The sequence below is a fragment of the Poecilia mexicana genome, unplaced genomic scaffold (genome assembly GCF_051168715.1).
Source record: "Poecilia mexicana isolate PSO_F unplaced genomic scaffold, ASM5116871v1 scaffold_4, whole genome shotgun sequence".
NCBI classification, from domain to species: domain Eukaryota; kingdom Metazoa; phylum Chordata; class Actinopteri; order Cyprinodontiformes; family Poeciliidae; genus Poecilia; species Poecilia mexicana.
The window spans coordinates 30,906,718-30,929,246 of NW_028263373.1; the positions used below are offsets into that span (position 1 = coordinate 30,906,718).

A 22,529-nucleotide genomic window follows, 5' to 3' on the forward strand; every position below is an offset into this window, starting at 1 on the left:
TTGAAATGGTGTACAGTAATGCTGTCAGTGTACTTGGGTATATGCAGGAAGATAAGCAGGTTCTGTCTGAGGTAGTGAGCCAGTGTGGGCAGCCAGGGAAGGCAATACGTTGGAAGATTGAAGGTCATAATTCCAGTGGGAGGAGATCCTGATGGCTGGATAAACTATAACCAGATAATATTTGGAAATATTGAATTAATTCTTTGATTATGTGTGAATTTTGGGACTAACCTGATGTCTCAATCCGGTAACACTTTATTTGAAGGGGGGTGAATAAGACTGACATGACACTGTCATAAACATGACATAACACCTGTCATGAACATGAATAAGCCTTCATGAATATTTATGACTGTTGTCATAAAGTGTCATTCGGTAAATTATGACACTTTTAATACAAAGTTGACATTATTCAAAATGTCTTTGTTATGACAACTTGACATTAACTAAAAAATCATTACTGATATAAATTTGTTATAAAAGTATTACTGATTGCACTTTAAAAATTAGGTAACTTTATGTTATTAAAGGTAAAGTTTAAACAGTAATGATTTCTTAAATTACAAAAGAAAATAGTATACATTTGTGAGGGGGTTTATTTTTTTTTATTCTTTTATTTTTTTTGCATTTCCTGTCAACTTAATATTTTTAATACAAAAACAGTGGACCGCTGGTGGACTGCCTCAGCACCCTGACCGTACGTTTTCTGGGGAAAATCAGAACCCTGTGTTGGTGTAACTTGGTTTACAACACTGGCAGTTTCTGAGGTGGAGGTGGGCTTGGCGGCGTGGTGAAGTCACCTGTGACGTTGCTGCCAGAAATGTGTCCCTAAATTCCACAGATTCTAGATTCCAGCCAAACTGGACTAAACCCAGTTTAGTCAATACTTATCCATTCCCCTACAGCGGTACTTCTCAAATAGTGAGGCGCACCCCACCCCGCATGGCGAGGTGTCGGGGAGCGCGAGAAGCAGTACTATATAATTGTCTGAATTCACGCTTAACTGATAAACAGCCTCCAGTCACTAGGTGGCAGCAGTGTTCAAACGAATCAACAGGCTGCCTGTTCAAGCCGGTAGAAGTAAGTAGCTACACAGCGCCATTGTAAAAATGAGCTGAGATAAAATACAAACGGAGCAGAGGGTACATGTTAAATACGTCTACTGTCATAGGGGAGAGATGGAGAAGTTTGACAGTAAAAAAAAAAATGGGAGCAGACGTCACTAAAGCAAGTATGACAGAGTTTCATGGCCAAGCTAAGAGATTTTTATTTTCAAATACAAGAATACAGTCATAATACTTCACGAACCAAGTCCAATTAGCAGAAATGTACAGAGTAGGTAAGAGAACATGGAGAAAAAAAAATAAAAAGCTATCCCGAATTTCTTTCTCAAGATCCCGACTTATTTTCTCGAGTTCCCTAGAAACTTTATGAAAAATCGCATGTTCCTTTTTTGAGTGAAAAGGCTGTTTATACAGCAAAGACGGTAGTGGTGGTGAAGTCTAAACAAGACACATAGAGGACGATATGCTTGCTACGGTCTAGAGCAGGGGTGTCAAACTCCAGTCCTCAAGGGCCGCTGTCCTGCAACTTTTAGATGTGCCTCTGCTGCACCACATCTGAATAGGATAATTAGGTTACTAGCAAGGCTCTGGAGAATTTATCTACACAAGAGGGAGATAATTAAGCCATTTCATTCCAGTGTTTTGTACCTGTGGCACATCTAAAAACTGCAGGACACCGGCTGTTGAGGACTGGAGTTTGACACCTATGGTCTAGAGATGTCCCAGATTAGGATATTATGCTAAGAGACATGAAGCTGAATTTCGTGTCTGAAGTTTTCCGATTCAGGAAATGGCTGAGGGGCGGTCCACCTATTTTTTCCACTACCTTCAGTATCTTTCATCAAAAAAGTTTCTCGAGAAAATAATTTGGGATCTCGAGAAAGTTTCTCGGGATTGTGAGAAAATAAGTTGGGATTGCTTTTTTTTTTTTTAGATGCAATATAGCCAGAAGAAAGTAATTAAATTCAAAAGGTTTGATAGTGATATGTAACATGACCAGCTTGGCAAGTCTGGTTCTTTCTTTGAAATAAAAAATTATTTTAAAAATTGTTTCAAAGTCCTGTGGTTGATAATTTGGTTCTGATATGTTAAAAGATAAAGTATTTCATTATGACAGAGTCATTTATACCCCACAATTTTTTTTACTGTGTGATTGGCCCAGCAGATTGCACCCATCCTGCATGCAATTTTATCACACAGTCACAGAAAACATGTGAAAATAGATTAGGAAGAAACTCAGGCACAAAACATGACCTATTTGTGAAGCTGAACTAACTTACCAATTCAGATGTAGAGGCTGGCCAGATGATCTGATTCAAATTCCTGAGAAACCATGCTAGACGCACATTCCTGGATATCCGATAGTCCTCCTTCATGAGCAGGAAGATCTGGTCTGCCTCTTCCACCTCATAATGGGAAGCACAAAGTACATGATGTTGCATGTAAGCCTATTGCAAGTCAATAAAAGAAGGGCTTTTACTAACACCAACAAAAACTTAAATGGCTCTCTGGTACAATCTATGTTCTCAATCTTTTCAGTTTCCGTCAATGTCCAAGTTACAGGCTAGATTTGTAAGAACAAAAATGTTACTTTTCACTGACGATGTGTGTCAGAACTCTTCCACCAATCACACAGCAGCAGTCCATTTATAGTAACAACAATTTGTTAATTCTTCACGTTGCTAGGTTGTAAATGACGTAGTACCAACATCACGCAATGCAGATGGGGGTCAGGAAGTAAATGCAGCCCATTTATTTCTGTTAATCCAACATCAAAATGCCTGATGACTGTGTTGTGTACAGTTGTTCAACTGTTCTAATAGACAGAAAGGTAAATGTTATTTTTGTTTTCCAAAGGTAGTTGGTCACAAGGGAGTTAATTATGAAAAAATGTACAGAACAAAAACAGAAAGAAAAGTAAGAAAAGGTAAGAAAAGTGGATCAATAATCTACAGCTAAAAACAGGAGGTGCGGAAACTAACAATGCCAGAGTTTGCAAAGCCCGCTTTCTAACAGGTAATGATCGCATTGTTTGAATTGTATTTTCAAATATTTTATTGGACAGTTATTGAGAAGGTAAGGTAATTTTATTGATAAAACACATCTTCAGCAACAAGGCATTTCAAAGTGCTTTACAGAAATTAAAAGGAAATATAAACTAAATAAACTAAAGGAAAGAGTAAAAGATCAAAAATAATCTAATAATGTTGATCCAAAGTAAATAAACTAGATACTCCTATTGAGGGTTGTTAGATAAGTATAAGTAAGTAGTCTCTGGGTTTTCTAAGTATGTTCTAAATTTGTAAAAATAATGAGTTCTCTGCAGTTTCTAAGTAATAAAAAACTAAATGTTCCTGTTCCGGAAGATTTTTTTCTGGATTCTAAGTTTGTTCCAATGCCTTTCCTGGGTTGCAGTAATAGGGGTGTCCCTGCATAATAATCTAAAAATTAATCTAAGAAGCATAATATTGGTCTAAATAGTGAGTACTCTACAGTTTGTAAAAAATAAGCTAAAGAGTGTCTAATAAACTAGAGCAGACATGTCCAAAGTCCGGCCCGGGGGCCAAATGCGCCCCGTGGTCTGGCCCGCACGTAGAATTAATACATTGGGCAGCAGTACTGTTACCTGCATAGGGCGTAGTGGGTAAATGCTGTTCCTCATTTACCCACTAGAGGGCAGCAGCCCTGTGACTCAGACCATTTGCAGCTGGAGCTCATTAAGCTGCAGAGAGCCGCGGTCGGCACCAGCAGCTTTCTCTCACGAACTTTTACCGACAGCTGGATAAGGACAAGTTTCGAGAGATTCGAGCATTTGGTAAGAAAATGCTAAGCTTCTTTGGGTAGACGTTGGGGTTGTCACCTGTCAGAAATCAAAAATAAGGGACGCGTCGTCCTGGTCTCATTGGGGGGTGCGTGCGTGTCGGGGTTTGTCTATGTTACCCAGCAAGCAGTTGGGCGCAATATCGTAACACGTAATTTATAAAGTAGGCTGCCCCAGTGAAACAATGACTGGGGCAGCCTACTTTATAAATTACTTGGGGACCACCTCTTTATTATTATACATACACATTTGTAGAATACGGAGGGGTTGCAACCCTAGTCGACGTATTTGAGTGAGAAGATATTCTCGGTTGTGAACTTAAATAACGGACTCTCACTTACGAGACATCTTGCGCATCAATACTGTTAACGGGAACCACGGATGGCTTGTAAAGGTGCTGGATAATGACCACTTCAGGAGGGAATAATGTTGATCTTCCTTTAATGAAGATAACCGAACCGGAGTACAACTGGATAGTTTTTGTGCTCTAACGCCGATGCAGATGAACTTTACATGTCCACACCAGAGTCAGTGAGCTTCCAGAACTAAATCAAAAACATTCCCCCCAGAACACACAAACTGCTGCATGCAGAATTCTGTTAAAGTAAATGAATAGTAACGCACTTAAACTCAGATCAGCCTAGTCAGTATGGGAAATAATGCAGAGATAAGCAGATGCATACAAGTACTACACTACCCCCCAACCCCCTTCAAAGAACATCAAACTACTATGGCATGCTAAAAACACACTTGCAACATTACTAGCGCAAACTTAAATGTTACTGGAGCAAACTTTATTTTCTTTTTTTTTTTTACTTTCAACACCCTGCTTAGAACTGTAATATAACTCATCTCTTAATGAAGGATAATTATTCAGTCCAGTCATTATGATAGCGGTCAGGGGCCCGTATTTCTCGACCCTTAAGAATCTTTTGAACACGGGGTCCTTGTTTCTCTTCTTCCGATCCAGAGGTATGTGGTTCATCTTGCTGCCGATGATGCACAGCCAACCTTCTTCTGTGGGCTTCAACCTGACGCTTGCCCTTTTGCCTTAGCAGTTTCGGAGACCCAACCAGAGCTTTCCTTCCACTGTCACTTCGAGGCTCATCTAGTGCTGGTGTAGGGGAAGTGGTCATGTGTTTGGGTAATGGAACTACATCTTGGCACTGAGGAAGGACCACATGTCTTTGTCGTCTGACCCATGCTGGTATGACATCACTTGTGTAAGGCTTCAACTGATCGTGGTGCATGACCTTTTTGTCACATTGTGTTAAGATCTCATATAGTACAGGTCCAAGCTGGGCTTTAATAATACATGGGCCTTTCCAGGGGGGCTGCAGCTTGGGACTAAAGCCCAACTTCCTCGTGTTGTCCTTTACAATAGACCAGGTCCCCTATGTTGTAACTGCATTCTTTGGCACGCAGGTCATGGGTCCTCTTCTGTCTGAGCTGAGCTCCACGTAGATGCTGCCGTGCCATGTCATGGACTTCGCCATGAGCATACTCCAGGGGGTTCTTTTCACTCCACGTTCGTTCTACAAGACCAAGCCAGAGGTCTTGTGGGCGATGATCTTCTCTCCCCAGCATCAGCATATTTGGTGAGAATCAGTACTGGAGTTCTGTGCACTGCGATATACAGCTGTTAGCAGAGGCAAATGCTCGTCCCAGTTCTTCTGATTTTGGTCTACATAGCAGCGGATCATCTGCAGAAGAGTGCAGTTAAATCGTTCCACTTGCCCGTTTGAAGCAGGATGGTACGGAATGGTTCTGGTCTTGGAGATCTGGAAAAGTTGACAAATACTTTTGAAAAGCAGACTTTCAAAGTTGCGGCCTTGGTCCGTATGGAGCTCTAAAGGGGCCACAAAACGAGCTAGGAAGTTGTTGACTACCATTCTGGCAGTTGTTTCTGCTCCTTGGTCTGGAACTGGGAAAGCCTCAACTCACCTCGTAAACTGATCCATGATGACAGAATATACTTGTTTCCAGAGCTTGAGATGGGAAATGGGCCCAATATGTCAAAGTGCAAACGGTCCATTGGTGCTCCTGCCTGGTAACTTTGTAGCTTAGCTCTCTTTGAGGGGTTGCTTGACTTCAGACCTTTGCATCAGGGGCATTGTTGGATGTATTTGTGGATGTCACTTCCCATGCCATACCAATGGAAGCTCTGCCTAAGATGTTGGAGAGTCTTTGTTTCACCTAAATGCCCTGAAAGTGGTGGATCATGGCAGGCCTGCATGACCTCCATTTGCAATGAAGCAGGGACCAACAGCAGGAGGGAAAGTTTTAAGCTATACACATTTTCCCAGCGATAATAAAGGACCCCTTGATGGAGTTCTATCTGTAGCCAGCAAAGCCAGTATTTTGTAACTGCTGGACTCTCAATCACAACTTCATCCTTTGTTGGAAGACTCCCTGCTTCCTTCCAGCTATGTAGGATGGAAAGTGCAGTGTCCTCTTTCTGTGCTGCTGAAAGCTGCTGGCTGCTAAGAGTTTGCATCCAATTTATTTGGGGGATTCGAGTCTCAGCTTCAGCTTGGTGCTGCTCCTGTGTGCTCCTGTTTCCAACTTCTTCCACTGTCACATGCCTTATGACGAGTGGGACAACATCATCAACAGAGACTGGTAGTTTAAGAGCAGCTCAATTAGTCTCACCTGCTGATCTTCACTGAGCGCTTCACTGGATGTTGTATAGAGGGCTTGAGAGTGTTCTGGTAGATCTAGAGCATTTTTCTCAACTCTTCCAACCTTTGGTCCATCTGTGTGACTGTTCTCTTCCACGGCCATAGTTGGTTGTTCGTCGTCATCCAAATCCAGCATTATAAGGGGATCATCCGGGAAGGTTTCAACTAGAATGCCCACATACACTCCACAGGGCAATGATGAGTTGGTATTTGAGAAATTACAAAGTCGAACTGGAAGTCTGAGATCCATGTAGATGGCAACACTTCCTGATGAGACAGCTTCTGTTATGTGGTTCCAGGACAGCTGGAAGCCCAGGTTTGGGTTTATCAACTTTTCCCCAGACAATGCATTCACTCTCTGGTGGTAGTGTGACATTATCCTCCAGGAGCACATGGGCCACAGAGTAGTCCCCCTCACTTCCTCCAATGACACAAGCTGCGATTGGCTCTTCACCCACAAATACTTGGCGACCAGCAAAGACTGTCATCTTGGCTGCCTGCATTGCATCAAGGCCTAGGAGCAAAGCATAATGAATCCGGCCAACAAAGACCATCCAGTTGAACTTGTGTTTCCCGATTCCTAATGTCACCTCGAACTCACCCAAGGCAGGCATATTGCTTCACACTCCTGGATTATGGAGAGACGTTTTGTTGAGCGGCTTCTTTGCTTCCTGTGGCAGCATGTTATAAACTTCTTCTGAAATTACTGTGGCTTCTGCACCAGTGTCAACAACTGCTTTAACAGGTAGGCCATTGACAGTCATTTCAACTTGTAAGCTAGGACCCTTTTTAGTTGTACATCCGAGTTGTGGGGCGAGGTGCTGAGCCTCCCCACTTTCGATGCCCCTGTGAGATTCAGAAGTAGACTCCCTGGGATTGGTTCTACGCCGAATTGGACTCGGTGATCTTGAACACTCCCTCATCATATGCCCAGCTTCACCACAACGAAAACAGATGGGCTTGTTCATTTGGCTTGGGCTTGGTGACCAGGCTCGGGAATTTTGAGCAGACTGACGTGATGCCATCTTGTCACTTTCTTGTTTTCTGTTGGTATCGATTGATGTAGCAGTTCCACAATCAGCTGACACGGTCTGAAGGCGTTCTAACTTCAAATTTAGCTGCTCCACTTTGTCCATAAGCATTTTAAACTGATCATCTGTTACATACTTTGGGCTCTGGGAGCGTCTGGAGGTGGGGCAAAAGTCGTCAGGAACATTTTCATCCTTATCAGCCCAGGAAATACGCCGGGCCCTCCCTGCTCTCATCTCAGTCTCACGACCCAGAGTTGCTTTAAAATTGTGTTCATGGGCTTCAGCGAGCTTTTGTGCCTCAGCCAATGATGGAGGGTCATGATTCATTACTTCATAAGCTACTTTTTGGTTCCTTAGGCCTTTCAGGAAGACATCAGTTGCCAGCTGATCCTGGAGTAATAAATCTGTTCCTGGATATGCCAAAGTCACCAGGCGTTGCATTTCCTCTGCAAACTCTGCTGGTGATTCTTTGCACTGACGCAGTTCTCCCAGCTTCCTGCGAAAAGCGGTAGGGGGGTCTTTTACTCTAAATCTTTGAGTAAGCTGCTCCTTGACAAGAGTGTAGTCTTCACTGATGTGTTCAGGCAAGGAGCAGACATAACGTATGGAACCCCACGGAGACATTCATGAAGCTTATCTACTCTCTCTGCCCTGTCCATCCACATTTACGAGCCTGACGTTCAAAGGGGAGCCAAAATGAGTCCCAGTCCTCTCTGCCGTCATATGTTGCCAGCTTAACTTTGGCTGCTTCATGTAGGGGTTGTCTTGCCACCTCATTCCGACTCTCAGTCTGGCCAAATCCTCCATATGCATCTTGTGAAATAGGATGTGTTGCAGTTGGATCATGGATGGCTGAAGTGTTGGATGGGCCTGCATTACGTAACTTTTGCCAAATTACCTCCAATTCTACAGTAAACGCTGTGCATGGTTGAACACTGGGTGCTTCTGGGTTTTCTTGCGACATTAAGGGAGGAGGGGCAGTTCCAGGATTCAGGATTTGGCTGCTTATTGTTGGTTGCACTGCTCTAGGTGTCTCTCTTTGCTCTGTTGCAACATGCTGTAGCACTGGTGTTAGCAGTTGCTTTAACTGTTTTGACTGATGGTCCAACAACATTTACAGCCATGGTGGAGGTTGGTCTGATGGTGCTGCTGTAGCTCCCAGTAGTTCATCATTTTCATCCATTATAATTTTTTATTTATTTTTTTTTATAGTCACTTGTGCTGCTTTGTTTTAGGCTTTGGCACGTCCAGCTACTGTTTTTTAAGTGAGGCCGTTACTTTTCTTGACAGGCTTTTTTTTTTTTTAACTGCTAACAAGTTAACGTTTCTCACCAAAACGAACAGATACGCTGTTTACACAACTTAATCTTGCTTTCAGTCTTGGAGTTCAATACTGGCTTGCTTATTTCTCTGGACTGTATTTTTCCTTCTTTTTGTCCTCCGCCTTACTTTTACTGGAGTGATTCATCCGAAGCACCCAAGACGTCCTTCCGTGTCTTGAATCCGGTCCGGAACATCCCACTTCTGACACCAGTTGTTAACGGGAGCCACGGATGGATTGTAAAGGTGCGGGATAATGACCACTCCAGGAGGGAATAATGTTGATCTTCTTTTAATGAAGATAACCGGAGTACAACTGGATAGTTTACGTGCTCTAACGCCGATGCAGACGAACTTTACACGTCCACACCAGAGTCAGCGGGCATCAAGAACTAAAACAAAAACATTCCCCCCAGAACACACACGTGCTGCATGCAGAATTCCGTTAACAAAGTAAATGAATAGTAGCGCACTTAAACTCAGATCAGCCTAGTCAGTATGGGAAATAATGCAGATAAGCAGATGCATACAAGTACTACACTACCACTGCCTTTGAGCCAGACCTGGCCTATGTGCTGCAGTCCAGATCTCAGTATCACATTAATGCAGACAAGTCTTTTACAATAAGTCTCTGAATAAATTTTGGTTTTGTTTAAGATCAAAATAAGTCATAAATTCAGACAAGTTTTCAGTTTTCACTCCAGAATAATAAACTTTTAAAAATCTAATCAACATTTACTAATATGTCATATTTCAAATGAGCCCTGCACTTGTTGATATGACTATTACTTGCTCATTTTTCAGTTATTTTATTTATTGAACTGCCATGGTGAGATATTTTTTATGTTTCAAATGTAATTTGGACACAAGGGTACAATTACTTCTGTTTAACCATTAGAAAAAAGTTAAAGTGTTAAAAAAGTGAAGTTAAGTGAATATTCAATTGCATATGATATGCATGTTTCAAATTAACCAAAATACATGCTTAAGATCGCTGAAATTAAAATAAAGCAAATGTAAAACACAGAATGGCTTGCTGAAATTTATTTTAATATATTGCTGTTCTATGTAAAGAACGTCTGCCAAGGTCGGTCCCCCTACATTTTTAGGGGGACCGACTGTGTGGCTGAACTTTGAGAGTTCAGCCACACACCAAATCTGGCCCCCTTTACAAAAAGTTTGGACACCCCTGAACTAGAGTCTCTAGATTCCAAGTTTGTTCTAATTCCTTTTCTGGGTTAAAAGTGAGTTCTCCACAGTTTCTAACAAGTAATAATCTAAAAAGTAACTGATAAGTAGGATGAGAAGACAACATTAGGTATGATATGGCACATATAGCAAGACAAAAAAAAACATGTTGGCAAAGAAGTTGAGGTCAGGGAGTGTGTGTTTGCAACTATGACGCGTTTGCAGATCAGCCCATGTCTCTCTCACCCTGTTCTCCCAAATAAAGTCTCTGATAAAGGTGGAATAATCAAGAGTGAGTCTTTGAGAGTTCAGCCATAAGATTCCAGGGTGACTTCGGGAGGGGTGAAAAGATGGGAAGGAGGAGTTTGTTCACATAAACTCCAGGAGATTTGAGATAACCAGAAGGCCACAGAGAGCCAGATTCAGAATAACAAATTCTCTTTAGATCGGGCAGACGTAAAATTTCTCTGTCCTAGAGTCTTTAACCGGTATCTCTCTTATAGTTCATCCCAATTATTCAAATTAATGTGGTTGTTCCACTGAACCAATGAAAGCAACTTCTCCAAGATCGATTCCATCCCATTAGTGAGTTTTTGAGTCCTCAGCTGGGCTGCAAGCCTCAACAAGACTCACATCCAACTTGCGTCCCTGTCCACACCAACAGTCTGAGTGTTCGCTAGTTTGGCCAAGTCTGCCACAAATTTGTCAATAAGCCAGGAATCCACGAGCTCCAAACAGCAGAAATCCTGTTATCATGAATAAATCCAGGGTGTATCCTGCTGGACGTGTACCCGCAGGACAAGAGGGCTCTCCTGTACCCAGTCTTCTCGTTGAGAAAATTTGATCAATTGCATTGCGAGACTGGTTGACCAGATCCATAATTTGTAGATTCGGAGGGTGTACAAAGAAAGGCTTCAAAAAAGCAACACAAGAGCAAGCAGGACGAGAATGAGTAGGGAGAGGAGCAGAGGGAAAAGCATCCACCTTCACTGAGAGCTAGAGAGGTAGAAAGACAAGCATTCATGTAAGGTAAGATATATTATTTTTACTCCCTAGCTTTGTTGTCCTCAGAAAAGGTTTGAGTGCTAATGTTGTTAGCAGCTAGCTTAGGGCTGCTAACAACAGCACTAAACATTTTACATCTTACGTTACTATTTTCTTAGGTTGTCTAAGAGCAGCAGGTGATGTAGATTCCCAAGGCTGCGTCTCTATCATTAACCTGAGCTGTGACTATTTCTCCATTCTCTCTGGCCACGAACCATGTTTTTAATGGGGTTTCTGTAGATTGCTACAAATGGTTGACCTACATTGTAGAAAAGCAGAATGACTCAAAGTTAACTCCAGCATGAATTTGGGTTAACAGAAGCTGTCATCTGGTTCTTCATACAATACGAGGTCTGCAGCACTAGATATTATGTCGATCGCCTCGACACCGGGTAAATCCTCAAGATTACTTGACAATTATACCGAGACAATATGGATCACATCCTAAATATACTCATATTTTTTCGAGATACCTTGTCTGTGCCAGCCCATTTAGGGGATTAGCGTACTCACTGTAATCCATTTTGCTTTGTTTTGAACCAGAGAAATCCACTTCATGACCCCCATCTGAATTTCGCACATCATCCAGGTCACATGTCTGCAACCCAGCAATTATCATGTACTTATAACATATTATTGTAACGACTGCAAAAGTATGGATATTTCTGTTTTACTTTTCTTTTGATGTCAGGTCTTTGTTTGATCTTTGATTAGAGACCAAAATTGCAACATTTGAGACATTTTCAGCTGAAGCTGTTTGCTTTCCCAATGCACCATATCAAATCATCCAAACAATTTGAAAAATCTTTTGAAAAATCTGTTCACCTTGCCTGTCATGGCACTGCAGCAAGAACTACTGAAAGAAACAATATGAAAACTTCGGAAAACGATACAAGCGCAACTTTCTTCTTCACAAAATGTAAAATAAATAAATAAATAAATAAATTTAAAAAATGGTGTAGCTTCAGAGTTTAGCAGTAGTAGGCTTTCTCCTTTATTTCTGTCAAAAGACTACAGCAATTTCTCCCTCTAGTGATGGACCCTTATATTTGTGTTTACCCAGAATGCCCTGCACTTCCTGATTTTGAAGTCGTCTCTGGTCTGCTTGCGTCTGCACCAGAGTTCATTCATCTGAACCGAGACCTAGGTTTTTAGGCAAACCAGAGTCCATTTTTTTGGTTCAAATCAAAGTTCAAAATATTCACACCTCCCCAAACAAACAGAACTTTCCAGACAAATGAGCTAGAGCTCGATTAAAGCGTGCTAAACAGAGCTGAATGCACCTGGGTGCATTTTTTTAAGGGTGAATGCACACTTAAAAGTTTTGTTCAGTCAGTGTCCAGGCAAACCGCTATTAGCTCAACATCCTGATATTGGCCTTCCACTATAAACCTCATGCATTTACATCATCCAGCCACATTTGAACAAACAGTGGCTAGACCGGTCTTACCTGTAGACCGGTCTAGCCACAAAATGACTGCCCAGTCCCTGCTTTCTAGGGACTGGGCAGCCATGTTGGATTTTCTAAATCTACACTACAATCTAAAAATCGACTTTTAGGAGATTTACGTCATGTTCAGGGATTTCCCCAGTGTATTATAAGCCTGGCGGCCCGCCATGCTTTGCTAGCCCTGCCGCCAGGCTAAGCGTTGCTTGTTTATGTTTCTAGGAAAAAAAATTTTAAAAATTATTTTTTTGTTTGTTTTTTTTAAATTATTATTATTATTATTAAAAAGCCGGGCTGTACGCATCTCTTTTGCTCTTAGCATTTCACTACGGTAGAAAAGCAGATTTATTCCTAAAGGGTAGGTTTATAATAAATAGGTTTATAGTTTATGCATTTAAAGCCGACAGCGCGCGGACCAATCACAGCGCTGGCGCCTCTGCGCTTTGCGTCGCGCGCTGCCGCTGCTTTACCTCAGTGCGGACCGCGCGCGCCTCCTTTCACTCAAACTGGACACAGGCTGACCTGTATGGATATTTACATAAACCTACTGTGAGGAATTATGATCCTTTGGAGAACTCTAGGTAAGAGTTTAAAACCCGCCGCGTTAGCTCTGGTGGCGCAGCTCAATGTGAACCGCAGGAATAACTTGTAGCGAATTCAGAGGCGCGTTGTGGAGCGGCGAGAATGATTTATCTTTGTGAACGAACAATTATATGTGGCGTTTCCATCTCAACACGCTGCCCAGCGTGTGGCTCTGTGTCTGTCTTCCCTGTAGAGTTTATGTCTGTGGTCTCGGTTGGCCGGAGCGTTTGTGGATAACGAGCAGCGCTAACCTGATCATGCAGGTTCAGCCCGGTGAGGAGCTTTAACGCTCTCCTCGGAGTCACGCATCACGCAGATTTTATATTATTTTATTATTTTTCCGGTTACACGATGCATCAAACCATATCAAATGCGTTGTCTACTTAGAGTTAATGCGCGGGGCAACACGGAGATCTGAGAAACTCGTCCCATAAACTCGACCAACCAGAACAGTTTCTGTGACGCTTATTAAAAACTCAACAGACACGAAACGGAAGAGCTACTCAAGCCACATTAGCAGCATTGAATTAAATCTCCCGTTTGTTGCGCATCTCTGCGTAGTGCAGGAGATTACCTCATCATGCAGGGCCGGTCCAAGGCTGTATGAGGCCTGGAGCAGAATCTGACTTAGGGGCCCCTTTTGTTGCTAAAAATATCAGCACCTCTAACAGCTTCTATGTTAGATTTAGTGAAATGTGGGAGAAGGGAGTAGTTTAATTGGCCAGCCTAAAAAGCATTAAGTTATAATTGCAGTTTACTAAATTGTATTTGTAAATTCAAAGATTAAACTCACAGCATTAGATTGTTGCTATGGTAACAAAACAATCTAAGTATGAATATTGTTCTTTGAAGTTTTACAAAGTAAACTTGCCAGCTCCTTAAAATCTTGTATTTAAATGTTAAACAATTTAAAATCATTTAATTTATGTATGCCTAAACAATTGAATAAAATTTAACAACATTGATAATCTCAATAAACAAATGTTACATTTGTGTATCTGTGGTCTGTTTTAAAATATTAGCGTTTATGGGGCCCCTGGAGGCCTGATGGAGCTGGTGACTTAATTTGGATTAAACAGAAGTGCAAATTTGTTGTTTTTAGACTAGTTGTGGGTTTAACTAGCATTTCACTGGAGATCTTTTCCCGTAACATATAATTACACAGTAATACTTTTACATTTCCTGTCAACTTAACATCTTTAAATACAAAAACACGGTGGACCGGCGGTGGACCGACTCAACGCCCCGACCACCGGGCTTAGCAAGTTTTCTGGGGGAAACCCTGATGTTATAATGTCATTCCCCCATCAAAAACATACCTGGAGTGTTTCATGCATGTATGACAAATCCCTTAATCTCCCATGCCAACCATTGTTTGTAAAACGATTGGTGGGACTGAGTGCCACCTTTGAGACAAAGCTCCTCCTCGGAGCTGCAGTTTCCAAATTTCTGAGCTTCTTTCTCACAAAGCAGCCCCTCCCCCACGACTGCCCCACTCAACTCCTTCAAACTAGCAACTTAAATTAGCAAACACCTGATGAAGTTATGCATCTATGAGCTCATTATACGAGATACTTCTCAGTGCAACACTGTTAAAAACATTGCTAAAGGGTTAATAGAGGAGCAATGTTGTGATGACTTCCTGAAGATGGAGTACAGGTCTTTCTTAAAGAGACAGACGTCCATTTTGAAGACCTGTGTTAAATTATGAAGTAAATTTTTTATAAGTCATAGTTTATAAATACAGTATTTATGACGACCAAAAGTAACAGTTACTGGACTGTGCTATAAAATAGAAAAACTAACCAACAACAATGACCCAATACTGGCCCTTTAATGCCACTATTGGACCCTATTTTTTGTGGTACTTTTCCCCAGAATTAAAGTTTTGCAAAGTTAGAACATTTAGTTCATTTGCATCATGTCAGCAAACTATTGCTTTATCTGAAAGATGTCAAGAGAATCCTACAAGGTCAAATCTGCAGTTCTCTAGGAATAATAGCAAATTTGAACAGCGTAGACTTATGCATTCAGGCTTCTACAGCATTTCTCCAAATTTGCTTGAGTTTGAGTTTTTTGTTTGTTTTGTTTTTTCCGTGGAGCCCTGCCATCACATGTCACAAAAATAGGCGGAGTATGGTATAACACAAAAATCCGTCAGTTTCAGAGGTACACATATGAGTCGAGTAAACAATGGTCTGAATGCAGATTCATAAAAGAAAGATTTGACATAAAATAACGAGCTACTGACGGTTAAAATCAGAATTTTTCATAGAGCAGGAAATCTCTTGGTTCATATGGCGGGGCATGGTGGACGCCTGATGAAAGCAGTACTAACATTGCCGTGCTTTTTATCCAACTCCCCTTAACTACAGAGCCTTTGTACCAAAGCTACTTCTTCCTCTGGATGTCACAGCCGAAAAATCTTTAGCTCTGACATAAGTTCGTCAAGTTTTGGGGAAATGGACCCCGTTTTTCCAAATTAAGTCAGTTACGAATGTTACCTCATTGTCCTTTCTCTCTGCCATGTTTGGTAGTACATGTAGACGTCAATTCGGTTAAGAACAAATCCAGTTAAGAACAATTAGTCCAAACACTTGTGTATCTGCTGCATCTCAGTGTCAGAGCTCACTCGCAACTGGCATCGTGTCCTCGAAAATGACTTCCGGCTATGGGGTTCAAAATAAAACGTCGTGGTCATTAAAGGCAGTCAATGCCCTCAGTTAACGTCCTCTAAATGTAATGTAAATGCAGATTTTGGCCTATAACCCCATTACACGATAACTCTGAACTAAAATGGACCCCTGAAATGTAACATGTCATGAAGTCTGTGCGTTTAGTATTTTTGTTTTGAAATGCAACGTTCACCACTCTACCGAATAACATGTGATCCGGAAGTGTGGCCGGCTTTTTTCCCCGGTAGAAACAATTATGAAAAGAGAAAGAAGACGAGGAAACGAAAGGTGACGCATAACAAGTGAAGCACGCAGCCCGTTAAAATAAACCATGGAATATGATTAAAAATCAAACTTTGTTGTCGTTTTTTTTTCATTGAATATTGAAGCATTTACAAAAAAAACAACGACTTACTACAAGTCTTTAGCAAAAATGAAATGTAAAAAGATGAGCAGAAATAACCGCAACAGGCTGCATACGAGCTGGCACATGCACTCTTTGCACATACTGTACATATGAAATGTACTTACTTTGTTGTCTTTAAGTATTCTTGATAGATTCAAATCTAATATCCTTACAACCTTGTGACTTTGCTACAACATGGTCACCATATGTATTTTAAAAGCCATGCTTGAATTTTTTAGAGTTTTTCTGCTTATTTTAAGCCCATTGCTGTTCGCTAGAAAAACAGTTGTAAACGGATTTGTTCTCCCAGAGTCTTCTGTTTGTTTTTACACAATGTATGATATAGTCTTATTTATGGTATACTTTGTGCCTGTGAAAAGTGCTTTGTAAATTTAACTTAGATTTATTTTCAGAGAAAGTGGAGACTGTATATCTGAGCACATTCCACAAATGCAATGCAAAAATAGTATAGTATCTGAGTTTATATGCCTTAACTCAGATTAACTAAACACACAAATTGGTAGTTTCTTGCCTAATGTCCAGAATCTAGCAGCAGAAGTGGGAAAATTACACTGAAGATATTTAGTCACAAACTCAGTAGTTATGACTCGTATCTAGATTTATTGATTTTAAACAGCAAAACCGGCACTCAACAACCAGCAATAAGAACTAGTCAGGAATCAAGAATAAATGGACAAACCAGAAATACTGGACCCGATTTGTTCTTTTATTGTATGGGATATATATGAGGGGAAAAAATGTAAAAACCTAATCTGTAGGTGACCTTTTCATGACCCAGGCATAGATCAGACAAACTTGCAAGCCTAATGATCTGTAGTTTGAACATCTTAACCAAAGGTCTGACTAACAGAAATAGAAACAGACATTGATCTGGCCCTTTTATTTGATACTTTCAGATCATGTTTGAAACCAGAACTGAATTCAGTCAATGTGTTTTCAATCAGTTTGAATTTCAGTCCCTGGCAGTCAGTCTCTACTTTGGTCCACGCAGCAGATGTAAAACCAGCTCCTCATCGTCAGCCAGTGAAAGGCCAGTGTCCAGGCCAATCTGCTCATCATTCAGCTGCTTTCCTTTCCTTTCTTTCTTGTCAGGCTCTTTGTTGCAGCTGTGTTGTTTTTTAGCATAACCCTCTTCCTCTTCATCTGATGAGTGCAACTGATCAGGGTCTGGCAAGATGCTGGAGTCAAACTCCCCCCCGCTGTGACAGGCCAAGTATGCTGTATTTTCCTCATCAGACCTTCGTTGCCGCTTACTTGCCTCCCTCCTGGCCTCTTTGGCCTTGAGCCTCTTATTCCTGTGTTCAGCTTGAACCTTGCGTCTGTACTCTTGCTTGTCAAACTCCTGGTCTTCACGTCTAAGCCTGTCTCTGGCCTTTGCCACATTGATGCCTAAAACATCGTCTTCCTCATCCTCAGCAGTTACCGTTTGCTGCACTGGGGGCCAAAGTTGCACAGCTTCTCCTTCTTCATTAAAAGTAGTTTTGGTATTGATTTGGAAGTTTCTCTTTAAGAGCTTTTTGGTCTTTTTGAACTTTGTTTCTTTTCTGGTGTTATTTGGGCCTTGGGAAGTGTCCTCCACACACTCTGGGTCCCCCGACAGCTCAAAGACATCCTTTCTTTTGACAGTCAGCAGTTCCAAGTCTCGAAGATCATCTTCATCTTCACTAATGTCACCATGAAGTGCTTTTGAGGACTTGTCCACATTTTCTTCTGTGTCGTGTTCAACAACTCCACAGGGCACTTTCTTACTCAGCTGAACTCTAAAGCTCTGGAGTTCTTCCTCTTCATCAGACTCCTCCTCATCCTCATCCTCAGCTTTCTGTGCATGGGCTTTACTGAGGAAGCGCACCCTAGGGCAAACAGCAAGGCCCAGAGATAGAGCATACTGCCTAATCGGCAGCTCAAAGATGTCAAAGACTTGTTTGTTTTTCATTAGATGGACTGAGCGCAGGTAAGAAACAAAGCACCTCTGGGCTCTTTCTTTCTGCTCCGTCTCCTGGGCCAGGAAGGCCTCCAGCTTCTGCTGCACACACTGCACTTTTTCTGGATTCACCTGAAATCAGTACACAGATTCAGTTGAGTTGTGGGTATGAACATGAAATAAAAATGTTCATAACTAATTCACAGCTTCAAGAAAATTAAATATGAAGAAAGAAAAATGATGCCGTTTTAATTTTAAGTAATTCTACTGCCTGAATAGTTTATAAATTATGAAAACACACTGTTAAAGTTGACAGATCCTGCAGTTTAATGGATCCAAATAAAAATGTTTAATATTTTCTGTCAGGTTAAAACAGCTCTACTAGGAACATTTAGAAGGGTCAAATTAGGACAAAATTACCTCCCATCAAACTCTGCTTCCTGCACTTGTAAACATTCAAAACCTCAGAGTGTCAGTGTTGTATTTGGTACCCAACCCAGCCCAAGTTTTAAAACCAGACTCAGTTACAGCCTACTACACTAGCGTGAAGAAATAAATTATGTTTATATTTGGGCTCTTTTACACAGGAACTCTAAAAATGTCAATTTGTCAAATTCATCTCAACATAAATATGACAAAAATTCATGTTGAAATTAAACTATTCCCAAGCTACCAAGTTTGAATTAAATATTAAAAAACAATAAGGAATATTTTAATCTTTTGAAATAAATGTTTTACCCTTTAAATAAATAAATACCCAGACACCCCAAACACATTGCAGAGAAATTAAACACTTTTTGGTTGCTATTAACAAGCTCCTTGGAGAATATGTAACCATTTAACTTATTGGAAATTATATTGTCTCATTCAACTTGGTTTATTTCCAAGCATGGACTCACTCGACTTAGGTCCTCACCCTCGATTATGACTTCAGCCATAAATGAAGTCGTAATCATGGCAACCTTTTAGCCAGTTCATGATGATGCAAGCAAAATATTGATGTTGAATGTAAACTGTTGACTGTGAGCCAGACTACGTCTGGAGTGTGGATGCAGGGTGTCTCACTTGGATCTGATTGATGGGAACCTTCTTCTCCTGCAGCTGGGCCAGCATGGCTTTCTCTTCAGAGGGCAGCAAGAGCAGCAGAGCTTCTCCACCCTCCTTGTACCTAGCTGTGCGGCCTACCCTGTGGATGTAGGTGTCTGCATCCTCTGGACAGTCAAACTGCAGCACCCAATTGACAGCAGGGAAGTCCAGGCCTCTAGCAGCAATATCTGTGGCAAATAGGACAGCACTCTGCTTCTTGACAAAATTGTTGTAGACCTCCACCCTCTTCATTTGCTGCTGCTTGCCATGCAGCGCCAGGATGGGAATCCCAGGTCTTAGACGACAGAAGGCTCGAAACAGATACTGAACCTCTTTGCAGCAGGCAAAGAACACAATAATCTTCTTCTTCAGGTGGCTTCTAATAAAAGAATAGAGCATGTTCACTTTGTGGTGCAACTCACACACCACGTAGCTCTGCTCCAAGGTGGCTGGCGTGCTGAACTTGGCTTTCTCATGAACCCACACAAACTCTGGATCCTTGAGACTAAGACGGGCCAGATCTTTCACACTCCTGGTCTGTGTGGCGGAAAACAGCAGGGTCTGTCGTGACTTGGGCAGATTATCCACTATGGCATTGAGCGTGTCTGCAAAGCCCATGTCCAGGATGCGGTCCGCCTCGTCGAGGACAAGCATGTGCAAGCTGCTAGCATGGAAGGAGGCCGTCTCGTCCATGTGTTGCAGCAGTCGCCCCGGTGTGCATATCACAATGTTGGTGCGGGATATCCGCTCTGACTCGCTCTTAAGGTCCTTACCCCCGATGACGAGCCCTGCGGAAAACTCGTGATTTTTGCCTACTTTGCGGAGAACTTCGAAGGTTTGATAGGCGAGTTCTCTGGTTGGTGATATGATGAGGACACCGAGACCGTCCATTGAGCTCCACTGCTGACGATACAGACACTCAAGCACCGGAACGAGGAAGGCTAAAGTTTTTCCGGAACCAGTCTTCGCAGCACCAAGGACATCTCTGCCACGCAGAGCGAAGCCGATCGTCTGTCTCTGGATTTCTGTGGGCTGGCGATACTGAGCCTCCTGTAGACCCAACAGGGTCTTCTTCGAGATTGGAAAGTCCGAAAACTTACAAACGTCCGTCGTGTTGATGTCACCATATCTGCTCACCAGACTTTTGATATATTCCCTTTCTAGTTGCCACTCGGGTTTTTTTCTCTGCATTCTCCTTTGTTTCACACGGTCTCTCCCCTTCATGTACTTGTTCTTCCACTTCTCGAAGCATTTTACTGGATCAGCGCTCCCTCTTGTCTGAGAGGTTTTTGGTTTCCTTCTACTGGAACTCTTGTTTTTTTCTTTCATCGTTCAAAGTAAGCACAATGTCACCCTGACACGAGACTCCACAGCGTGATGAACATGGATTAGTGTCGCGTACTTCATGACGTAATTATCTCGCGACGTAGTGAAGCATTTTCTTCTTCTTGGTTTTATAGGCCGTTGGCAACAAACGTTTAGCAGCATTACCGCCACTTATTGATATGGAGTGTGGTTCATGATGGTCTAATTCATACCATCTATTTATACATAGAAATAAATATATCCTCATGCCTACCTACATATATATATATATATATATATATATATATATATATATATATATATATATATATATATACACACTTGTACATAACTTTGTATATTATCCATTTATTTATCATATATCATATACACATTCACAAACAAACCTACTACATATAGTCAAATTTAGTTTTCTTTAAAAATCGAATAACTATATGCTTACTACCCATTTCTTCCTCAAAATATCTAATTAACCTTTTCCTTAATATTTTCAAACTCTCCTCATACATCATCTCTCTTTTTCAGATTTGACATTCTACTATAATATTCTCTATGGTTTCATATTTTCCAGTGATCACAATTACCAGTATTGTGTATTCAAATTTTTAAGTGTATAATTCAGTCCTGTTTGTCCAAATCTCAACTTTATTACTCTTTCCTCCCTTCTATTTCTTCTGTCTCCTATTATCTTTTGAATTTTATAAAACCATCTTCCTGTCTTTTCTTCATCCAACATTTTTTGCAATTCTTTAATCAGTTTTTGTTTAACAATACTCTTTCCCTTAGATTTAGTTGTTTTAACTGTAAAACTAAAATTATTTTGAATTGCCCTCCATTTTATCTGCCCTCTCATTTCCTTCTACTCCAACTTGTGCTGGTGCCCACAGAAATATAACTATAAAACCAATATTTTGTATTCTGAATAATGTAGGATGGACATTTCTTATAAAATGTCCATCCTACTATCTGAATGATTATATTTTAAACGTAATAATGCAGAGCTTGAATCTGAACAAATGATTGTTTTAATGGTTTCATGTCTTCTATCATTGTAAAGCTAATAATATTGCCAACAACTCTGCTGTGTATACTGATAATCCGTCTGTAATTTGTTTTCCTATTTTTATATTGAATTCTAGTACAAAAACTATTCCTATTTTTCCAGTTATTTTTGATGCATCTTTATAGATTTTAATATATTGATAATTATTTAGATATAATAGTAGTGAATAATTATCCAAGATGTAAGATTCATCTCTGCGACAGACTGGCGACCTGTCCAGGGTGACCCCACCTCTCTTCCGGAACGTTAGCTGGAGGTAGGCACCAGCAGCCCTCCTCACCCCACTAAGGAACAAGTGTGTTAGAAAATGACGGAGGCTAAAATTTGTCTTGTTTCATTTCCATTATTGACATATATACTATTGCTTTTGGTAGAATCCACGGAGTTATAATTGATATTGGTGTTTGACTAATGTCTAAATTATTAATTTTAAATTATTTTATTTTCAATTATCCATCCAAAACTCTTCATCTCTTTTTCCCAACAGGGATTTAAAGTTTCCCCAAGTTGGATGATCAACGTTATTGCCTTGTAAATTTAACCAGTAATTTATTTCTACTTTTGTTCTTCTTAAATCTAACGGTATTTCTCCCATTTCTATTTCTAAGGCTGCTGTTGCTCCAGTACATAATCTTAATGCCTGATGTTGGATAATGTCTAATTTAACCAGATGTGTTTTAGCTGCTGAACCATAAACTAAACATCAAAGTCTATGTAGGATCTTATCATACCTGTGTAAATCTGTTTTAGTGATTGTCTATCTGCTCCCCAGTCACTGCCAGCCAAACATCTCAAAATATTCAAAATTTTCTTACATTTGTCAACAACTTTTTGAATATGTATATTTCATATG

General features: G+C 40.9%; 2 protein-coding genes across 6 annotated transcripts in view; both read right to left on the minus strand.

The window, feature by feature from the left end:
* Positions 1–15,860, minus strand: part of szt2 (SZT2 subunit of KICSTOR complex) — a 170,437-nt gene extending 154,577 nt beyond the window's left edge. For all 5 annotated transcript variants that reach the window (XM_088005191.1, XM_088005192.1, XM_088005193.1 and 2 more), the window contains exons 1-2: positions 15,683–15,860; positions 2,345–2,470 (exon numbers count right to left, since the gene is read on the minus strand). In XM_088005191.1, the coding sequence (XP_087861317.1) occupies positions 2,345–2,470; positions 15,683–15,706 (150 nt within the window). In that variant the 5' untranslated portion in view covers positions 15,707–15,860. The remainder of the gene's footprint in view (positions 1–2,344; positions 2,471–15,682) is intronic.
* A 1,108-nt stretch (positions 15,861–16,968) lies between these two features.
* Positions 16,969–20,725, minus strand: ddx10 (DEAD (Asp-Glu-Ala-Asp) box polypeptide 10). The gene is made up of 2 exons (XM_014968782.2): positions 19,267–20,725; positions 16,969–18,333 (listed from the first exon to the last, which is right to left on the minus strand). Exons 1-2 carry the CDS (start codon positions 20,614–20,616, stop codon positions 17,254–17,256), a joined length of 2,430 nt encoding a protein of 809 aa, XP_014824268.2. The 5' UTR covers positions 20,617–20,725; the 3' UTR covers positions 16,969–17,253.
* Positions 20,726–22,529: the final 1,804 nt, after the last annotated feature.

What these genes read in the sequence shown, in the direction of transcription:
- ddx10 (XM_014968782.2), bottom strand. Translation starts at nt 20,616, where the DNA reads ATGAAAGAAAAAAACAAGAGTTCCAGTAGAAGGAAACCAAAAACCTCT. An exon ending in TTCCCATCAATCAGATCCAA is followed by an intron (nt 18,334 to 19,266) that starts GTGAGACACCCT and finishes TACTGATTTCAG; the next exon opens with GTGAATCCAGAAAAAGTGCA.